Below are 21,673 nucleotides of genomic sequence, written 5' to 3'. Positions count from 1 at the left end.
GGCGTGCACTGATCCCTTAGCAGTTGGAATTTGATATAAGAGTAGGCCTTAGTGCTGCTTTCAGGGCAAAATTTCCTCATAGCACACTGTATGGCATAGCCCAGTCGGAGCAGAACAGTAGGACGTTATATCCAAATTTCATTTAATTTCATTTTATATACATGTAGCATCATGACATCAACTGAACAGTGAACATTGTCATATAGAAAATGAAAGACTAAGAGCAACAAGCTGAGGGTCATAAAATGCCTGGATGTTTTTCTTAATTAAAACTGGATTTATAAGTATAGAAATTTATTATTGGGAGTAGCGATTTATGGTTAATTTTATATCTTGAGAAATTTTTCGTCTCATTTTATGAGAAATAGTGAAATTTTATATTTTTTTATCATATTTTTCTCTTTTATATTAATTTTATGAAAAATGACGAAATTTTATGAAAATATAATTGTATTTATTTATATTGTACGGTCCCTTTCATCACTCTCACTCAATAAGAATCAAAGTTATCTAGCTCCAAAGTCTCAACCAATCAAACTGCTTATTGCTCTGCTTACCCTGAGCAGTAAATGCTCATTATCGAACTTAGTCAAGGTACATGTATTGATGTAATGAAACTATACGCCAAGTTTTATCACTCTCACTTAATTAGAACCAAAGTTATCATGTCCCAGAGTATGAACAATCAAATTGCTTATCTCTGCTTAGCCTAAGCATAAAAATACTCATCTTTGAACGCCATTAAAGCATTCACCTAATAACCATTTACACCAAAGTATTGACAAATCAAATTGCTTATCCCTGCTTAGTGTTAGCCGAAAATGTTCATCAAACTCCATCAAGACAAGACACCTAATGAAAACCTACAACAAGTTTGAACATTCTAGCTCAGTTATTGTGTCAAAAAAGTGTTGTGCATCATAACCATTGTAGAGAAAGACATGTGCATGTCGCATTTATCACAAATTTAACAAGAAAGCAAAATAGATTAAATGTTTATATACATGTACTAATGTAAAAGTAGAAATTGAATATTCTGTTGACATGTTTTAGAGATTTTTTCCGTGTAATATGAGTTGTTTTGCTCCAGAAATCTCTTACATTTAAAGAATAATTAAGTATAAAATCAGTATTGCTATTTGATACGGTGTAACGCATAAATGAGAATAGAAATAGGGATACATCATTTCAACATTATATTGTTTGTGTGTTAATAAATTTTGAAGTGACTACTTCACTACTGGTATTGTCTGCACACTGTCCTAATGCGTAGAAGTTTTAGAATAAGTGGGAAAATATAACTTTGTAAACGCTTGACTGGGATGAAGGATGGGAGGGGGGAAGGTCTGTTGATGTCACATGATTACTGTCAGAACGGCATCTGACATACAGGCTTATATATGCCAATAAAAATTTAAACATAATATAGTGATTTGTATCGTTATGTACCTGCTTTTAATAACTCATAATATAGATCATACTTCAAAAATGTAGACATGATGTGTATCGTTATCAAGATTTAATAACCCATAATATACATCATACTTTATTGGTTTTATTTTCAACTTTAGTTATAGAATGTGTCACATGATTCCTATTGTTGAAACACGGGAAGCTATCACTTTGACATCGTATGAACCATTCTATTATAGACATACAGGGGCCAATTAAAATATAGGGAATTATATAGTAATCAATATTTATTAACTGATAATCTAGACTTTATTAATTAATCATACAGCAAACAATTAAGTTCACAATTTAAATGGTGCATATTTTTGACTGCGTAGGAAGCATGACCCAAGGTTTTATTCTCGAGGTAAAATAGTACCAGGCATTTCCTGACTAACAATGACATGTAACTACATCGATTATCATGACATTCGGGGCATTTTGATGTGTAATGGTTTTATATACACCACTATCGGTAATTGTATCTGTATCGACCGATATATTTCGTTGTCAATATCTGATATCGGTAAACCAATAGTAGCCATATCGGACAATCACTAAAAACAATCAAAATATGACTTTTTACTTGATCTACATGTATGAATTGCACCTGTGTTGAATTGCAACTGTGTACATCAATTGCAACTACATTTATGTACAAATGTACGAATTACAACTGAAGTTTTAATCACTTTTTCATTAAAAAAAAATAGACAACTTTATCATGGTTATAGATACATGTACATACTGTATACACAACTCAACAGCCCAAATATATCTTTATGGGAAATAAATGTCAAAACTAATGTTCAGTTATTATTTTACTGCAACTGTTAACAATGGATCCATTCACTTGATCTGATATATATATATATAATATATATATACATAATATTGTGGGTCCTGTAGCCAATATATTATATACAAATATCAAGTCCAAGGTTGGGATAGAAACCATGTCATTTGACTTAAGCTTGGCGCAGACGGTCAACTTTTCGTCACTTGTTGCTGCAATAGGCAACTACTGGCAACTCCGAGCAATTGGCAACTCGAGGTCTCCCGTGTGCGCTGACTGGCAACGAGAAGCAATTTTTCCCCGGATGTATCCGGAATGCCGATATCATGTGATCATTCAAAATGGCGCCGTACATACAACAACAAAAGCAATTACATCATACAATACTGGCCGCTCAGCCCACATTTCCACCAACATGTCTTCCATCTCCACGGACCATGTTAATTTTGTTAGCTGTTCCATCTTGAAGTATCACATGACAGTAGAGCGCTCGCTGATTGGACAGTTCACCAGTTGCTTGTTGCCTGTTGTCGCCTACCGCCACAGACGAGCAATTTTGAAGCAACAGATGAACAATTTCTCGGCGACGAGCGATTTTCTGTTGTCGAATATCAAACATGTTTAATATTTGGCAACGAGAAGCAACTCGGAGCAACAACAGGCAACTATTGTTGCCCATTGGCGCAGACGAGCGATTTTTTCTTTCAACGACCAGCGATTATACTGTTGCCTGAAAGTTGCTCGAAAAAGTTGCCCGTCTGCACCTGGCTTTAATGACAGATCTTATGATCTAAAGTACAGAGGTTAGACCATGTGACCATCTCCTACATATTCAAATTAAAGTAGCTAAGTCTCTAACTCAATATCATCCAAATTCTTCGACATGAAAATACAAATTATTTGTCAATTTAAATCAACATTGATGTTGTGATCTTACTGGGAAAAGATTAGCTTCTGATATGCAACATTTTACCATTGGTACACGAATCGTGTACCATAATGCGTTTCAGGCCCATTTTTAACAAGGGACTCAAAGAACGAGGGTAGACATATTCCACAAGTCATGTCAAACAGTGACAGCATATTCATATCTGGAGAGTATGCACAATATGCAAATCAGTTTATACATTCATATTACATTATTATATGCGATGCAACCCATTTGTGTCAATTTCTAGGTCTCAAATATTAGCAATTTAGCCCTTTAAGGTACTGTAGTTCTATTGACCAATTAGACCGGGAGCCCAGGGGGTTAACCTAGCTGAAAAGTGTACCAATTTTCTCCTATATGGTATCAATGTATGTATATCTGGTATCATCAGAATGTAAGTCTGCCGGGTTTCTGGTGGTGGGTGTGATATTCCACGCCCTAAATGCCATGATCCCCAACTAGGCTAGATTAGCTCAAAAGTGTATCCGGAATGCCGATATCATGTGATCATTCAAAATGGTGCCGTACATACAACAACAAAAGCAATTACATCATACAATACTGGCCGCTCAGCCCACATTTCCACCAACATGTCTTCCATCTCCACGGACCATGTTAATTTTGTTAGCTGTTCCATCTTGAAGTATCACATGACAGTAGAGCGCTCGCTGATTGGACAGTTCACCAGTTGCTTGTTGCCTGTTGTCGCCTACCGCCGCAGACGAGCAATTTTGAAGCAACAGATGAACAATTTCTCGGTGACGAGCGATTTTCTGTTGTCGAATATCAAACATGTTTAATATTTGGCAACGAGAAGCAACTCGGAGCAACAACAGGCAACTATTGTTGCCCATTGGCGCAGACGAGCGATTTTTTCTTTCAACGACCAGCGATTATACTGTTGCCTGAAAGTTGCTCGAAAAAGTTGCCCGTCTGCACCTGGCTTTAATGACAGATCTTATGATCTAAAGTACAGAGGTTAGACCATGTGACCATCTCCTACATATTCAAATTAAAGTAGCTAAGTCTCTAACTCAATATCATCCAAATTCTTCGACATGAAAATACAAATTATTTGTCAATTTAAATCAACATTGATGTTGTGATCTTACTGGGAAAAGATTAGCTTCTGATATGCAACATTTTACCATTGGTACACGAATCGTGTACCATAATGCGTTTCAGGCCCATTTTTAACAAGGGACTCAAAGAACGAGGGTAGACATATTCCACAAGTCATGTCAAACAGTGACAGCATATTCATATCTGGAGAGTATGCACAATAAATACTATGTAGACTAGAATAACCAGACGCTAGAGATTGTCATTCAATTGAGACTTCTGGCATATGCAAATCAGTTTATACATTCATATTACATTATTATATGCGATGCAACCCATTTGTGTCAATTTCTAGGTCTCAAATATTAGCAATTTAGCCCTTTAAGGTACTGTATGTAGTTCTATTGACCAATTAGACCGGGAGCCCAGGGGGTTAACCTAGCTGAAAAGTGTACCAATTTTCTCCTATATGGTATCAATGTATGTATATCTGGTATCATCAGAATGTAAGTCTGCCGGGTTTCTGGTGGTGGGTGTGATATTCCACGCCCTAAATGCCATGATCCCCAACTAGGCTAGATTAGCTCAAAAGTGTACCACACGAAAATCTTACTGCAGTGTACCGTACATCTTCAGGTATTACAAAAACACTCTGACAGACATTTCTAGTGGTGGGGTACCCCTGACAGAGCTATGTAATTGCCAGACATTTGTAGTGGAGTATCCTTGACAAGAGTTATCTAATATTTAGACCAAAGCTAGGCTAGATTAGCTGAAATCTGTACCACCTAAAACAGCTTTGGAGTTGTTCAGTACCTCCACAGGAGTCATGAATGACCACTGCCAGACAGTTTATGCGGTGGGTTACCCCTAACAGACACGCCCCAAAATGCCACGCCCCCAACTAGGCTAGCTTCGTGGGCTTTGCAGGCTTCGCAGGCACTGTTCCCGTGTTCTAAAAAATTAGATTTTTAGCCAGGATGCGTAGGATACTAATACCTAGCATGTATGGAAGAGGCGATAAACTGCGATTGCAAGAAATTGATTTTTGGGCAAAAAACATTTTATGGGGCTAAAATTTTTTTGAAAAATAAAATTGTTCCTACAACCGCAGTTTATCGCCTCTTCCATATGTGCTAGGTATTAGTATTCTACGCATCCTGGCACAATTTTTCATTTTTTGGACCACAGGAACAGTGCCGACTAATCTATCCTAGTTGGGGGTCGTGTTATTTTGGGCGTGTCTGTTAGGGGCAACCCACCGCACAAAATGTCTGGCAGTGGTCATTCATGATTCCTGTGGTGGTACTGAACAACTCAAAAGCTGTTTTAGGTGGTACATATTTGAATTAATCTAGCCTAGCTTTGGTCTGGAAATTAGATAACTCTTGTCAGGGATACTCCATCTCTATAAATTTCTGGCAATTACATAGCTTTGTCAGGGGTGCCCCGCCACTAGAAATGTCTGTCAGAGTGTTTTTGTAATACCTGAAGTTGTACGGTACATTGCTGTGCGATTTTCACGTGGTACACTTTTGAGCTAATCTAGACTAGTTGGGGGGCATGGCATTTTGAGCGTGGAATACCACACCAACCACCAGAAACACGGCCGACTTACATTCTGATGATACCAGATATACATGTACATACATTGATACCATATAGGAGAAAATTGGTACACTTTTCAGCTAGGTTAACCCCCTGGGCTCCTGCTCTAAATTCATCATGTACATGTATTGATCTCATATAAACAGATCATATCTTTGAGACAGTAAGAATATATATAATTATACAGTCAATGTGTATCATCCACACCCTACGCCTACATATTTTATATTCAATTTTAAAACTCATAGACCAGAAAAATGTTAAGCAAACAAAGAAATTTCATTACTAGTATTATTAACCATAAGCCTACACATTTTATCATAACAATTTTTTGGGAGATAACCAAAGGATCACACCCAAATAATGTAATATTAAATTTGATATCTAGAGGATGAGATTTATTTGCTCCCAAATGAGAACTATATCTACTATTAATGACATGTCCCCACTATAGATGTCATCACTGATTATCTGTAACCTGCCATGTGTACACATCATTTTGCTAAATGATTCCTTACCCCCTGTCCCATCCAATATCTTCATCACACCCACCACTCACAGGTCTTGTGGGGTTATTTGTTTGATTTTTCTATATCTTTGTTGCATGGAGGTAATGTATATTACACATCTCAGAGAGTTGACGTTTCTTTTCTTACATCTCTGTTAGAAATATGGGGTGTTTCACTCTTCGGCTGGGTGTCGGATTGGTTGAACACATGCGCTATAGATCATAAGGTCTGTCATTGAGTCCCGGCTTATATGTGAAAAGGAGTAGATGTATCGTCATCTGTCCAACCCTCCAGTTTCCTTCCACTACTAACCGGCAACCTGACGATTAGTGATGTCTGCTCGATTAACATCAAAGTTAGCATGCGAAGATTGCCTAATCTCCCAGCGTTAGAGTGCGCTTGATGTACATGTATGTTGATAAACTTGATGGTGCAACAGTTTCGGAGTTAAAAACCATGGAAAAAAAACTTGGGCAGTAGATAACCCGAGAATTAATTGGGCTTTAATATTTGTAATGAATAGTCAGCGATTAAAGACAACATTGTCTTGTATATGCAATGAATTCTCCTCCGGCTTCGCAACCGTTGCTAGATACCGAGAGAAGTAAGTCACATGACACAAACATGACCTCTTTTGATCAATTTTTTTTTTTTATAGCAGGGGTATTCCCCGACAATAACAATGATTTGAGAAAGATTTGAAGCAAAATTATGATAAATTAATTAGTTTGAATATGTTTTTTAGTCCAAATATATCATCAAATCACCCAGTTTGTACGCGGGAACGTATCTTTTATGTAGCTATGACGTCAGTGACACCAGTTAGACAAAATTGAGTGAACATATGAAACGGAAACAAGCATGTCATAAAATGTTTTAATGTAACATATCTAAGTGTACATTTGTATATTGTTGTGTTCTTTTCATATAAAGATAGGTTGCCAGGCACCAAAATATACGCCCACAGCAGCTAAATCGTCCGGACAGTCAACAAGAGTTGTCGCATATTTTTACTTTTTTCGGTAATGAAACATTTATGATACATAAAAATGTGATTAAGAGTAACAACTCATTAAGTAATTATCTGCCCCATACTAACATTTAGTATACGAAACTTTTAACATCATGGATTTAGCTGTTCACGTCATAAAAATTAATTGAAAATCAATAGGCTTCTTCGTCTCATGACCTTAAACACTCTGTATAAATTTAAAGTCAATTGAATATTAACTTTTGCCTCTAGAGCGTCCACAAGATTTTTTGAAGTGATCAAGGGCCATAACTCTGGCAGTAATTATCGGAAATCGCTGATAATCAATAGGCTTCTACGTCTCATGACCTTAAACATTGTGTATAAATTTAAAGTCAATCGGATATTAACTTTAGCCTGTAGAGCAACCACAAGCAATTGTGGATGTCGGACCGATGCTTGTACGGACGGACCGACGGACGGGGGCAATGACAATATACGACCACATTTCAATGTGGGCCTATAAAAATGATCAAAACAATTGAGCAGCCCATACATTACTGGATTTTGCTTGCATGAAAGATCAATAAATTCTCTTGTTTTTAAAGTACAGATTAGGTTCAAGAGAATTCACATCAATATAGATGAAAACAAGTTCAGCCATTTGATAACACAATGAAACTAGGCAATAACAATAAAAGTACATATCAATTCAAGTGAATGGATTCAATGTATGGATGTACGGAGGTCAAAACTCCATGTCAGTCATCCGGAAATTCATATTTTAATCAGGTCTGAGAGGAAAATTGCAAAATTTATAACCCTCATTATTTTCTTATGAGAGGAAAGACAGTGAATGAAACTTATGCAAAGAGTAGAATTCATATACAATGAACTCACTAAATAAACAAATGTCATTATTATCTTTCCTGTCTCATTACAAGGTTACATACATCAAGAATTCTTTTTCCTTGTAACACATTTAAATTAGACACAAAAACTTATTCAAATGTGAAATTGTTTGCTGTGTAAACTAAAACAAGTTTAACCCACTTCCTCAAAATATGATACAAGTGGACCAGTTTGTTTGGTTCTTTTTGAAGACAATCTTTTCATCTACTGCTACATGACCTCCTTTAGCTTATCGAGAGACTAAGGAAGGAAATTCTATCCTCACAGACCTTCTATTATAACATAAAAGACTAACTGGGCATGACCAAACCTGTTTTTGCCATTTCAATAAACTGGATTCATTTCAAACTCAAGTGCAAAGCAAGACTGTCTTTAAAGATAAGTCTATTTGACATCTGGGACAGTGGGTCTAATAGAAATATTTCCTGGTTTAATCTTTTTGGATAACATAAAAAGCACACCAAAACTTCAATAGAATATGACCCAGGAATTTAATTTATTGGTAACCCTCTACATGCAAAGTGAAATGGTAAAATGTTGATAGTTATCCTGATAAACATATTACTTATTATATCAATTGTCCTCCTTCATATGTAGTGCTGTATAACCATTTCCTATTACTACCGAAACCAAATTATTATTAATTTCAATAGCAGGCTCATTAAATGATAATACATAGTAACCTACTTGTAAGTGTTTATATCATATATTGCCTTTCTACTTGCATGATATATAATACCTTATCATATCTATCTATGTAATACTCAACGGAACCATTAGAGATGTAACTTCCATGATATTGTAGTTTGTAGTTTACAAGGAATTAATCAAATGGTAATCAGTGACTTTAATCGGTAATAAAAACAATTGATCATTTTGTATACATGTATGAATTAAAATTTCACAACTTTCGGCATCCTTTGCAGACAATATAAACTCGACATAGTCAAAATGGAGGTTAACCAAAATTCACCATCGTCTAAACAAGTATGTGATCAAAATTTATCTACATGTAAATACATGTATATATCACTGGATTCTTATTAAATAAACATTTTTTTTCGATCGTTTCGATTTTGTTTATGGCCATTATGACCAATCTATGGGTTTTTTTTTACTACAAGTTATGTCCATTTTAACAAAATTCTTAGGCTTTTTTGGTTCAGCGCTATTTTGGTTTAAGGCGGTTTTGTCTTTAACCACTTTTTTTAAACAAGCTGTCGCCATCCTTCTGTTTTGCTAGGCCTCCTTTTAATCTGATTGATCCCAAGTCTGGAGATTATCTACTATACTCTTCCAAAAAAGTAGGGGATATTGAAACGCAAATACCTATGCAGGTTGCGATATGATAGTCATGGACATTTGATATGCTTTGAGAGTATGTTCACAGATGAAGAACTTATCGCCCCTACAGAACCACTGAGCTGCACATGTGACACGCAATAGCGCCATACACGTGGGAGGGGTTCATTGTCAAATTTGACACTTCAAGGAAGAGTTAAGGAAAACTGCCACGAGCTGGTTTATCTATCCATGTTTGCTTTCCTATCGGTTCTTGCATAAGATTCACTGTTTAGGTTATCTTTGCTTTAGTGTGTTACGTTTAATTTGATTGGGAGACGTGTTCGTCGACGTCAACGTAAACCGACAACACTGCAAGAATTGACCGTGGCACTGCAAGAGGAGTGGGTCAGATTGCCCCAAATCATGATTGGACGGTTGATTAGGAGCATGCCACGACGAAATGCTGAATGTCTGAGGATTGGTGGAGCAATTACTCATTATTATGACAAAAATCAAAAACGTTCATTTTCACTTTTGACGGTGTACATGTATCTATTTGCGAGTGAAATGGGGCCGTCAGATAAGCCGCCCATATTAACTGTTTATGTTCATGTGTAGGCAATTGGCCTGTTATTAACATACACTGGTTACCACTAATAAAAACAGCAGTGCATTTCCGCAGTTTTGTATTGTTTCTGAATATCCCCTACTTTTTTTGAAGAGTATATTAATAATTAATATTACATATGAAAGCTTATTGTTTCTGTTAAGATTATTATTGTTATTATTATTTTATTTTTTTGTGTTTTATCCACAAATCGGATTTCTCAGAATCTAACCATAGGATCTTTCTGAAACTTTTACCTATCCCCCCAAAAATGGGTGGTGGCTGTTGATTAAATATATTTTCAAACGTTTTACGCATCCGAAATCACCGAATTTTACAAACGAATGCATTTGACCTACAATGCTGTAACTTTCTGACTATTTGACCTATTTTACTAATTCTTTTTTCTTTGAGTACCTTGAGACAATTACTTCAAATCTGCAGATTCAGATTTTCGAATTTCGAAAATTCGTCGCTGTGATTTCGAACCCGTATTTATGGCCAATTTGACCACTTCTTTAATAGTTGTACGATTTTCTTGAAATTTAGCATGTAAGTAGACCTTACCGATGCGACTTCAAAAATATGATTAGAAATTTGCTAAATTATCTCCCCTAATGAAATTAAGGATCAAAATTTTCAAAAAAATCATCGAAATATAGGTCAGAATGACCTAATTTTTTTTTTTGATACTAGACAAGTAATTACTGATTCATATACAAAATATGGAGTTTGTCGATCGAACCGGAAATTATATTTTCTGAATCCCTGAAGGAATTCCTAAAAAACGTTCAGAGCAGAATTTTGATTTAGGTCAACTGATGGCCGCCATTTTGAAGTGAATATGAAAAATAGCGAAAAATCGACATTTACGGTCTTCTAAACAAACACAATAAGGCATAGTATGTTCAATACGTCTCCTATTTCTGAAATTAATACATTTCAGGATAGCCGGGATATGGGTCGAATGTTTGGTATTTGAATATTTCAAAAATTCGAATTTCGCCTTTGATGTTTTCCGTGCCGACAAGGTTGTTTTCGAGTGTAGACCCGCGCATGCGCGTCACGACCCTACTATCGTGCACACCAACTTGAAACTCACCGGGTATCTGGCTTATGGTCCCAAGCACAATTCCAAACAAGAAATTTTAGGGCCCGACCCATGGGGGGCGAGCGGTGGCCATTTTCCCGGGGGTACATAAAGTAAAACAAGAAAATAGAGATGGAACTAGGTGTTTGATTTTAATCTGGAGACAATTTTTGGATGCGTCGAGGTCGGAAATGGGGGGTTAGCCGAAGTTTCGAAGAGATAGGTACATTTTGTAAAAAAATCCCTTCATAACAAACATATTTAGCTGCTTTTGACTTCGCGCATGTGCAACGCTGTAACCAAAGGTACCGTGTCTACCAAATTCCGGCGAGGAACTTTTCACGTTGGTACCTAGGTGCCCTAAAAAAATTTCAAGGCGATACCTGCATTCCTTCAAGTCGTTTGTTCTTGGCACGGCTCCAGGTCGGGTTTTTTTCTAAGTCAATTTACGGCTTCCGTAAGGGGAAAAAGGGGGAATTTCGCCGCGACACTGATTGTCCGAAAACCATGAAATTTGGACACAATACGCCCATTACCAGCCCGGACTCTGTGCTTTACCCCCATTTTGATCTCATTAAAATAAAAAGAGTTTTAGCAAAAAAACGATTTTCCGAATTTAATATTGGTTTTAATTAATTTTGAAATTGCAAATGCAAAGAGATTTTATCGTCTCTTCCGTATGTGATAGGTATTAGTACTATACACATTATCCTTAAAAGCCAATTTTTTAAAATGACCGCAACGATGTATCGACACTAGAAACCGAAATCGCCTATTTTGACGTTTTTTTAGCTGCTGAGGCATCCTTCCGGTGGGCCAAATCTCTGGAATTTTTAGCGGTTGGCCGCGCCGCGATGATATTTATCACATATTAAAAGGAGAAAATGCTCAGATATCAAGAACAATAAAAATTCGATAAAATACGGCAATTTTTAAGCAAAAAAACCATTGATGGGTGGGGGTGGGTTTCGAATTTATTTTCAACGTTCTCCGAATTCCACACTCTTCTATTTTTAATATGTAATAGCTAGAATCCCAAGGTACATTCCGTGCAAATTTGAAGGCAATTGGACAAAGGGAAGGTTGCCTAGGCAGAGAAAATCAACCCTGGTCGCGAAAATTTTCTCATTCTTCAACGTTATTATAATATTGTAATATTAGATCCACCGTCACTTACCAAACCACTCCAAAATATACCCAAAATCCCAAAATCGACCTTAATTTTTTTCTGACTTCGCGCATGCGCCACGCTGGAACCAAAGGTACCATGACTAAAAAATTCCGGCAAGGAACTTTTCACGTTTCGTTCAGGTCGTTTGTTCTTCACGCGGTTCCTGTTGTTCGGCTTTTTCCGCCATTTATGGCTTCAGTAAGTGCGAAAGAAGGAGAATTTCGCCACAACACCGACTGTCCGAAAACCATGAAATTTGGACACAATACACCCATTACCATCCCGGACTTTGTGCCTTACTCCCATTTTGATCCGATTATAAAAAAAAGAGTTTTAGCAAAAAAAAAAGATTTTCGGTCAACTGATGGTCTCCATTTGGAATTGAATTATGAAGAACAGTGAAAAATCCACGAACAGACGTGAAAATAAACACAATAGGCTCTAATATGTTCAATGCGCTCTTATTTCTGAAATTAATGCATTTCAGGATAGCTCGAGATGAAGATCGATTTTTGGGTGTTTGAAAATTTTCAAAATATTGTATTTCGCCTATGACCTTTTACGTACCGACAAAGTTGTTTGCAGGAAAATTTATGCCTTTAATTTTCAAAATTTACAAATTTAACCTAAATATTCGAACAGTTAAGGTCAATCTGATTCAAAAAATATTAGTTCCGTCCAAAGTTATTTCATTTATTTTTTTGATATTTTCCTGCCACTTTTTAGTTCTTACCCACATTTTCGTTTCATGTTCTCATCCGTCCTGTTTTTAAACGGCTTGATCCATTTTTCTAAAACTTCTGGAACGGAAAGTCATTCCGATTACAGCAATCCAAGTCTCAGTTATTTCCCTTTAGTTTTCAGATTATTTTGTTGCCCGGGTGCAATGTTTCTCACTATATTTAGACTTGTAACTTCGCGACTTTTTCACCGATTTTGATAATTATTTTTTGTTGTTCTTTTTTCTTTTAAGATACTTGATATAATCCATGTCACGTGACGATGAATATGAAAGCTTTCATATCTGCATGGGACAGTAGTAGATCTAGTTATTCTTATTATTATTATTATTTTTTTTTTCCAATTTGATTGTATCTCAGAAACTACTTGTCGGATTGATTCGATTTCTTCGGTTTTACTAGAAAAGTGGGTGTGACTTAGAGATTAAAGCTATTTCGAACGTTCTGCGACAATGCGAAATGTCCGAAATCGTTGAAGTTGTCGATTTTTGAAATATTGCCATAATATTAACAATAATCGTCGGATTTTAACATTGGATATTAGAGGCGCCAAATTTTGAAAATTTAAATTTTTACTAAAAACTTTTTTATTTATGAATATTTTTATGTGGTATTTTACCCAGGGTTCAAGAGTCATCTGATTTGACCAAAAATGGCAACATTTTTTGTCTCCGTAATTTTCCTTGACCGCCATTCGCTAATTCAGTTTTTCAGGCCTGGATTAATTATTTATTGCTCGATTTGTATAAAACAAAGTTCATATGCTCCGTGGACCAAAATGTCATTTTATTTGTTACCGGTAAAGTTACCTCTCGGCAACGGAAGTGACGTAAATTTAGCAAAAACTACAATTTAGACAGTTCGGTACCACTTTTTGAAAGCAAATATTATTTTTTTCAAATCTGGTATAACTGAAAGTGTGTGCCCTGTAAAGGGGCAGAAAACATCGGGCTCAGTTTTTTTAATTTCGATTTCGTTTTCGGGTCATTTTGATTTAAAGGTAAAAAAGGTGAAAAAATGAGCTATTTACAACCCATTCAGGCTTTTCATATTTTAAAATATTTCTTCGCAACTTTCATAAACTTGTAGCAATAATCCATACGAAGAGAATGTATGTGAAAATTAGTTTGTAATATGAGCAGTTGCCGAGAAATGGGCAATTTTGCATGAGTCAATTTTTACGCTAGTTTGCCTGTAAAAGAGTCAATTATTATTGGATTTTCATAAAAGTGACACCATTTGATACGTAATGTCACTTTTAACTAGGTCAAACTAATTTAACATTTTCAATGTCACCGGAAATGACGTAATTTGGGCAAAAACTGTATTTATAGCCTTCAAAACCAATAATTTAGTAAAATGAGTCGTATTTGTTAATTTTTTTAAATTTTGATATTTGATTCCAATCAACTAATAGAATGAACCCATACGATCATATAGATATCACAAAATGGTTTCTAACTTGTTCTGTTGCGGAGAAATAAGACGATTTTCAACAAGTAACTTTTCAAGGTTTTTGGTCCATAAAAGTGTCAATTATTATTCGATTTTCATAATATTTTCAGTGTGTGATACCTAATGCTGTTTACGATTTTATACAAGTAATTAAAGACTTTTATTATCACCGGAAGTAACGTCATTTTGGCAAAAACTGTATTTATTGACTTCAAAACAGATCTTTTATTCAAACGAGTCTGATTTGTAATGTTTTTAATATTAGGATATATGATTCCAATCAACAAATAGATTGAACCCATACAATCATACAGATACCACAAAATGGTTTCTAACTTGTACGGTTGCAGAGAAATAGACGATTTTCTACAAGTCACTTTTCAAGGTTTTTGGTCTATAAAAGTGGCAATTATTATTCGATTTACATAAAATTTTCACCATGTGATGCCTTATTCTATTCTGATTTCATAAAACCAATTTAACATTTTCATTACCACCGGAAGTAATGTAATTTTGTCAGGACCACTTACATGTAACAAATGTATACAATGAATTGATATTGCTGGATTTGGTTGATTCTGCGTACATTTTATTTGATGTGTGCAATGCTTATATGGAAACCTGTTTAATGGTTTCATTGGTACCGGAAGTGACATATGTTCAAGGGTAACGGGGTAACGGGGCACCGGTGAAACCCGTCATTACTGCATCGCAGTTCTAGTTTTATTTCATTTTCTTTGTTAAATAATCAATTTGAGTATATTTTTGCATGAATCAAGCCAAGGTTTTAAGTAATGACCATTTTTCAGTCTGTATTTCGAAGGAACTGGAAGAAAAATTTGATCTCATATTTTTCATCTCAGCCAATAATTGACCCAATTATCTATTATATCACTATACATGTATTTAAGCCTACTTTTAAATTGAAACATATTATTGATGACTAGTTTGTACAGCTCTTCTTTCAACTGACTGCTTAAATATGATTATTTTTCATGTAGACTAGTTTTGTCATATGCAGCTTAAAATAAATAACAATAAATGTCTGTAGTGGCTTTTATTATTATGACATTCATGTACATTATGAGTTTATTATCCAGTATCAATAGGACATTGCCAGTCATTATTGGAGGCTTCCTTGGTTTGTATCTATATTAAGTAAAGGATGCTGTGTAGAGTATTGATTTTTGGAAATCAAGATGCCTATATTATTGTCGGCAGTGAGTAGGTACATTAGGTTCCATAATATGTCATTCAGTACAAGCAGGTAAATCTAATACTGGGTCATCATTCACGTATGTATAATATATCTTCTTCCAAGACTGACATAGGCCGAAGATGTGTCTTGGATTTCCTTATGGTGTGTGAATATATGAAGAATCAATTCTAGTATAATCTTAAAAGATTTTTGTTGTTATTTTGACTCTAAGATTACTACAAATTTTAAAAAGTCAAACTTGTTCAGCAGTTGTTAAGAAAAATTAATTTCTATACCCTGCTACCTATGGGTTCCAGGTCAGTTGTATCTGCCGGTCATGCCAGTCTAATAAAAAATGACCAAAATTTCTCCTGACCCATCTATCAATTTACACACCACAAAATTAGCATGGCTATGAAAGACCTCTGCCATATACTTGTAACTTTAAAATTCCACGTTCTACAAAGTTTCTGTGCGTTATCAGAAATGACCGACTGTGAAAATTTTGAAGGGGAAGCCCTGTAGCTACCCTAACAATCACTATTAAACAAGGATCTATTGTCAGCAAGAAATTATGTTAAATTTGAACAAATGCCTGTCATTTTGATGTGCTTTTCTTTTCTGTTACATATGCAAATAAAGTAGAGAGTAGATACCCATAAATCACGGGTACATGTATAATCAAACATAACACCCGTAAAAACAACAAACTAATCAATGATGATTCATTTGTTGATGGCCTAATCCATGTCGATGATGACATAAAATGATGTAGTCGGTAATAAAGCAACAGATAAACTAGTGTATTACTTCCTGTGGTCAATTTCAAAGCAGTCAAGCCACGGTGGCTAAGTGAGTAAGGAGCTTGCAGGTTGGATGTTGGGGGAGAAAGTTCATCAGGATTTCGGGCGTGGTTTCTCCTTGTCAGGGGTGCAGGACCGAGGACCTGACAAAGACAGCTGTTTAGTCGTTCGAATGGAATGAAAAACCGAGGTCCTGTGTACACAATGGCATTATTCTGATCATTCTGCGCTTCGCTTATAAATATTATTATTATTGGTTGGGCCTGCGTGTCACCTGAAGGACCCACATGATCGCGGGCCTGTGCTAGGAAAATGTTTGTTTCGGACACTGATTGGCGTGCACATAAAAGATCCCCTGGCAGTTGGAATTCGGCAAAATTTCCCTCATAGCACACTGTATGACGTATGCTCATCTTCATTAGCCCAGTCGGAACAGAACAGTAGGATGTTAAACCGCCATTTCATTTCATTTCATTTCAAACAAAATGTCAGAAAGAACTTACGATGGGTCGCTTTAATTTCAATTGTTTCAACACCTTTTACATGTACATGTAGGCTACATTGATTTCACGACACCATAATTTCTTGTCTTGGGCTAACTATGGTCTCATGTGTTTCTTTGATAAAATAGAATAACAGCAAACTGACACAAGAAATAAGTGAAGAAAATGTTTACAAGAATTATGGAGGTCATTTAAATGTAGCTCTTTAAAGAAAAATATTTGATGCATATTAGAAATATTAGAAATACATCATTTTGCGTACAACATATTGACGTGGCATTTCTGTACGATATACTGTTTTTAACCATTATGTGACTTTAGGCTGTTCTGGACAGTTTTGCAAAGCATGGATACAACCTGCAGCGACAATGTTATCTCAACAGTTCTGTAGCTACATGTAAATTACAACCAATTTCATCCAGATTCAAATTACTTTATTCTGAGTGAAGTTATGACTGAAGATGTAGTGTAAATTGTTTATTAGCAACGGTACATGACAATCAAGACTAAGTTTCGATTATCCATTTTATCGTTAAAATTTTCAAATCTTGCAGGTTTTTAATCGATTTAAATTTTAAACATCTGACTTTCTAGCGAGTTGAATTTTTAGCTTGTTGTGTGAATAAATATCTACATGTAAATAAAAGTTTATAGAACATTTGAAGCCAAAATAACGTCACGACCTGCAATAGATCTTACATAATACATCTTTAAATTAAACTACAAGTCTTAACAATCCAGATTTTAATTATTACACTTACAGCGTATAAATGTACATGTAGATGGTGTCAAAAAAATTGTCAGACATTGTCTCCCGTTTTATACAGATTGACAGACTGTCCCTTTAATGAGATATTTTTATAAAAAAAAATATGTTTTTCTAACATAACAAAAGGTCAGACTCAAATTTCTTGTTTTCTTCATGTCAACATCAAAATATATCTACCGGGTAGATTAAAGAAAGTACATGTAGCTAAATATTCGGTCAACTTATTTAAAGCATATTATTAAATAATCGGTCAACAAAATATACACAAAAAGTACTGAATGAACTGCACAGAAATTAATGTACCACCTATTTGAACATACACAATAAATTAAATATCAAAGTATATCAAGCCTACACAGTACACAGTACTATTATGTGAGGTAATTCATTTTCCATATCCTATTCATTTCTGTTCAATGACCTTGTCTATCACAAGCCCTCAAATATCAAGTTGTATTAAAGTTGTTTTTTATCAATCATATGAAATTAAGGTGAACAAACTCGAGTACATTAAACTAAGGAAGGGACTGACCTAAATTTTCGACAAAAATTTACGAAAACTAACACATATGCAGTGAATACTGTATGTCGCATCAAATTTAATATTCACAAACTAGCAATATGTATATGCCTATAATACATGTATGTACATGTATCTTCGCTATCTTTATCAATTTATTCATAAATGTCTTGCTGCATCAACTTATATAATGTTCCGTTGTTGTTGACCAATATATATTTATGCTAGTAAACTTAAGACAAAAATGTTGAACACATAAATAGAATTTGTATTCATGAGCATATTTAGACAAGTGTACACCATGGATTCCCCTATAATTCCACACATTTTTTTGTTGCCACTTTTCCCAGCTACATGTACCGATAACTAAAAATTCAAATTAATGATGAAGATGCATCAGCAATATTACATGTAGTTTAGCAGGACACCCAATGTACACTACAGACACAACAAACAAGAGTTCATGCAGCTGAACCGTCAGTACTCAGCATTATAAAACACACCAATGCCATATTAACAGCCTTTTATGTGCAGGATAATTTTGTGATGTGAAAAGGTTAAGAAATGCAGTGTGGGGATCAATTAAACAATGAAATGAAATGTGGTTTTATTGTCCTCTGTTCTGCTCCGACTGGGCTAATGAAAAAAGGCATATGCCATGATACACAGTGAGCTAAGAAAAAGGAAATTTTGCTTGGACAGTGGCGCTATGGCCTACTCTGGTCCCATGTTCAATCCCTGTGCCGGCTGAGGAAGTTTATCAATGTGTACACGGGACCTCTGGTTTTTTTTTTATCCCATCTGAAAGATCATCATTGTCCCTTGCCAGGCCCCCTGTCCTGCACCACTGACAAGGAGGAGGAACCAAATTGGGAAATCCAGATGAACTTTCTCAGCCAACACCAGGATCAAAAACGGGACCTCTAGGTTAGTGAGCCAACGTCTTACTCACTGAGCCACCGTAGTTCCTCAATCAAACAATGACATGTATTAGTACATATCATGTAATTAAATATCTTTTGAATTTTGGAAAATGCTAAAGTACATCTGTAAACTCTTTATCAGGCAATGAACAAAGATCCTTGAAATATAGTTGTAAATATTAACTACTGTACTTACAGTATCGTTTCAATAAATGTTTTTTATAAGTGCCACCACCAGCATTACTCTGATGCTCTTCAGACGTATAGTACTCTTCACTTTCATTCGTATTTACATAATCATCACTATCTGCTGTTAAAATATCCTCATCTTGATGTGATTCGCGGGGAGGTCTTTTCTTTAATGACAAGTCTAAAACATAGACCGGTTCATCGTAGTATTCACTATCATCTGTATCATTCATGTTGACACAGAAAAACCTGTTCCAAATAATTGTCTTGATCAGCAACCTCGATCCAGATATTATATAATGTTTACCTTGTCATTTCCTTTCACTTTGTTCATATTTCATGCTGGCTTATTCTTAAATGTCAATATATCTATTCGGAAACTGGCACAACCAATATAAAGCAGCATGAAACGGATTCACAAAAGCAGTAATAACCTGAATAATAAAAGGTTAATTAAATGTTATTGATAAATGTAGTTTATTGCTGTTATCAATATACTAGCCTGTATTACAAAACAATTACATTATTATTAGATTGAGAGAGAGAGAGAGAGATGGGGTTTAACAGTCACTCCACACAAACTAGGTCATTTCAGGACTAGCATATCGTTGAATTTTATTTCAATAATTTGCTTGCGCGCAGGGGTCTTTAGCAGTTAGGGGAAACCAAAGAAAAAGAGAAAACGCACATGGTTGGACAAGTAACCCTACTCCTTGTACAACCAGGGAATCGAAACCACACCAGTTGACTCAATGACAAACCTTATGATATAATGTGCATGCGCTAACCATTCGGCCATCCAAACCCCCTTATTAGATTGTAATATGTTGTAATGACTTGCATTCCATCATCCATGTGCAGGGCTAATAATAATTTTTCCAAGGGGACCACTAATTATATAGCACTTGACGAAAACTTACAAAATAAAACAATTCAAATTCAATTTTGACTTAAAATTAATGTCTCACTTTCCATGTCATTGGTTTCATTGATTTTTTGGACAAACAAATAATTTTCTTATTCATTTGGGATAATTGTTAATATTCATAATCAAGCAGCGTCTTGTTTTTAGAAAAAAATGATAGGCCCTACCTATGTCATCCACAAGTCTTCTTATACATTTCAATAAACTTTCATAATAAACTACAGAATAATGAAGTGAACTTTTGTGAAACAAGATCTAATTGAAACAAATGCCATTAATAACAGCCATAAAATCTAATAATAATGGCAATCATTTTTAAAATTAGATCAACCAAAACTAATTGAACAACAAGCCTAGCTACACCAAGACATGAAATCATGAATATCACCAGTGTATTATTGAGCAGAGAACAGAAATTTCATGTTATCTTATAGCTAAAAATATTCAATATGTTATATAGCCTACAATATATACATACAACAAAATAAGGGCTTGGGCAGGTTATTATACAATGTACTACCAATGTCATTGACACGACCCCAAAAATACAGCTACAATTTTGATACAAGTTAGTTCCTGTCTATTTCCTAACTCTATAAATAGTCCACCACTGTAAACAACTCAAGCACTCAACAAAATTAGGCTAACTGATCTACTACATCTACCGAGATTTGTATCCCTAAACTTCTTGGTTCATTCAACTTGAGAAACGTACAGGATGCATCTTAAATAATGGTCTTAATCCATGAAATCTGGCTAAAACATGGTCCATTTTGAGGAAGTGGAAATGGTGTTAGATCTATGTCGGGATCGGTGCTTGTCTCGTCGATAAAAATAGGGTCATTCGTCGACTCGGCACTAACACAAGCGACAGCGTGAAATATTTCAAACAAGCACAAAAAAAAACAAATCAAGAAAATGATACACTACCCAAACAAATAATCCTTGCCTTCTGTGACAGAAATCAGTGTCCGCTAACCATTGCGTTTCTTGGTTTTTGTTGCTAATGTCTACTTCACAAACAGGTTATTCATAAAGCGGAGTGAATACCATCCCACTGTTGTAAAGCTCTATCACTAACCTAGTATGCTATAGTGCATTATAAAGTCACATGACCTGCGAGTCCCACACTGGTCCATGACATAGTTTTTCTGAGAGGCCATTATTATAGGCCTACGCGACGACTGCAGTTTCGTTTATTGTGTGGACCTGGATCCACTTTTCTATTGAAATAAATATTATAGAACATCGTGTTG

At 35.4% G+C, this 21,673-nt stretch overlaps 1 protein-coding gene across 3 annotated transcripts in view; it reads right to left on the bottom strand.

Moving 5' to 3' along the window:
• The window catches only part of LOC126830825 (ETS-related transcription factor Elf-2), a 42,954-nt gene that overhangs the window by 18,676 nt on the left and 2,605 nt on the right, over positions 1-21,673 (bottom strand). Inside the window, exons 1-2 of one of the 3 annotated variants that reach the window (XM_050561252.2) lie at positions 21,348-21,636; positions 19,500-19,926 (exon numbers count right to left, since the gene is read on the bottom strand). In XM_050561252.2, coding sequence (XP_050417209.1) covers positions 19,500-19,725 — 226 coding nt within the window. In that variant the 5' untranslated portion in view covers positions 19,726-19,926; positions 21,348-21,636. Of the gene's footprint in view, positions 1-19,499; positions 19,927-20,584; positions 21,239-21,347; positions 21,637-21,673 lie in introns of those variants that run through there. The other 2 variants (XM_050561254.2, XM_050561253.2) reach the window with 2 other exon arrangements.

This window comes from Patella vulgata, chromosome 8 (assembly GCF_932274485.2).
Source record: "Patella vulgata chromosome 8, xgPatVulg1.2, whole genome shotgun sequence".
Lineage (NCBI taxonomy): Eukaryota > Metazoa > Mollusca > Gastropoda > Patellidae > Patella > Patella vulgata.
The sequence above is the reverse complement of the archived record's forward strand: the minus strand, read 5'-3'. Positions and strand labels throughout refer to the sequence as shown.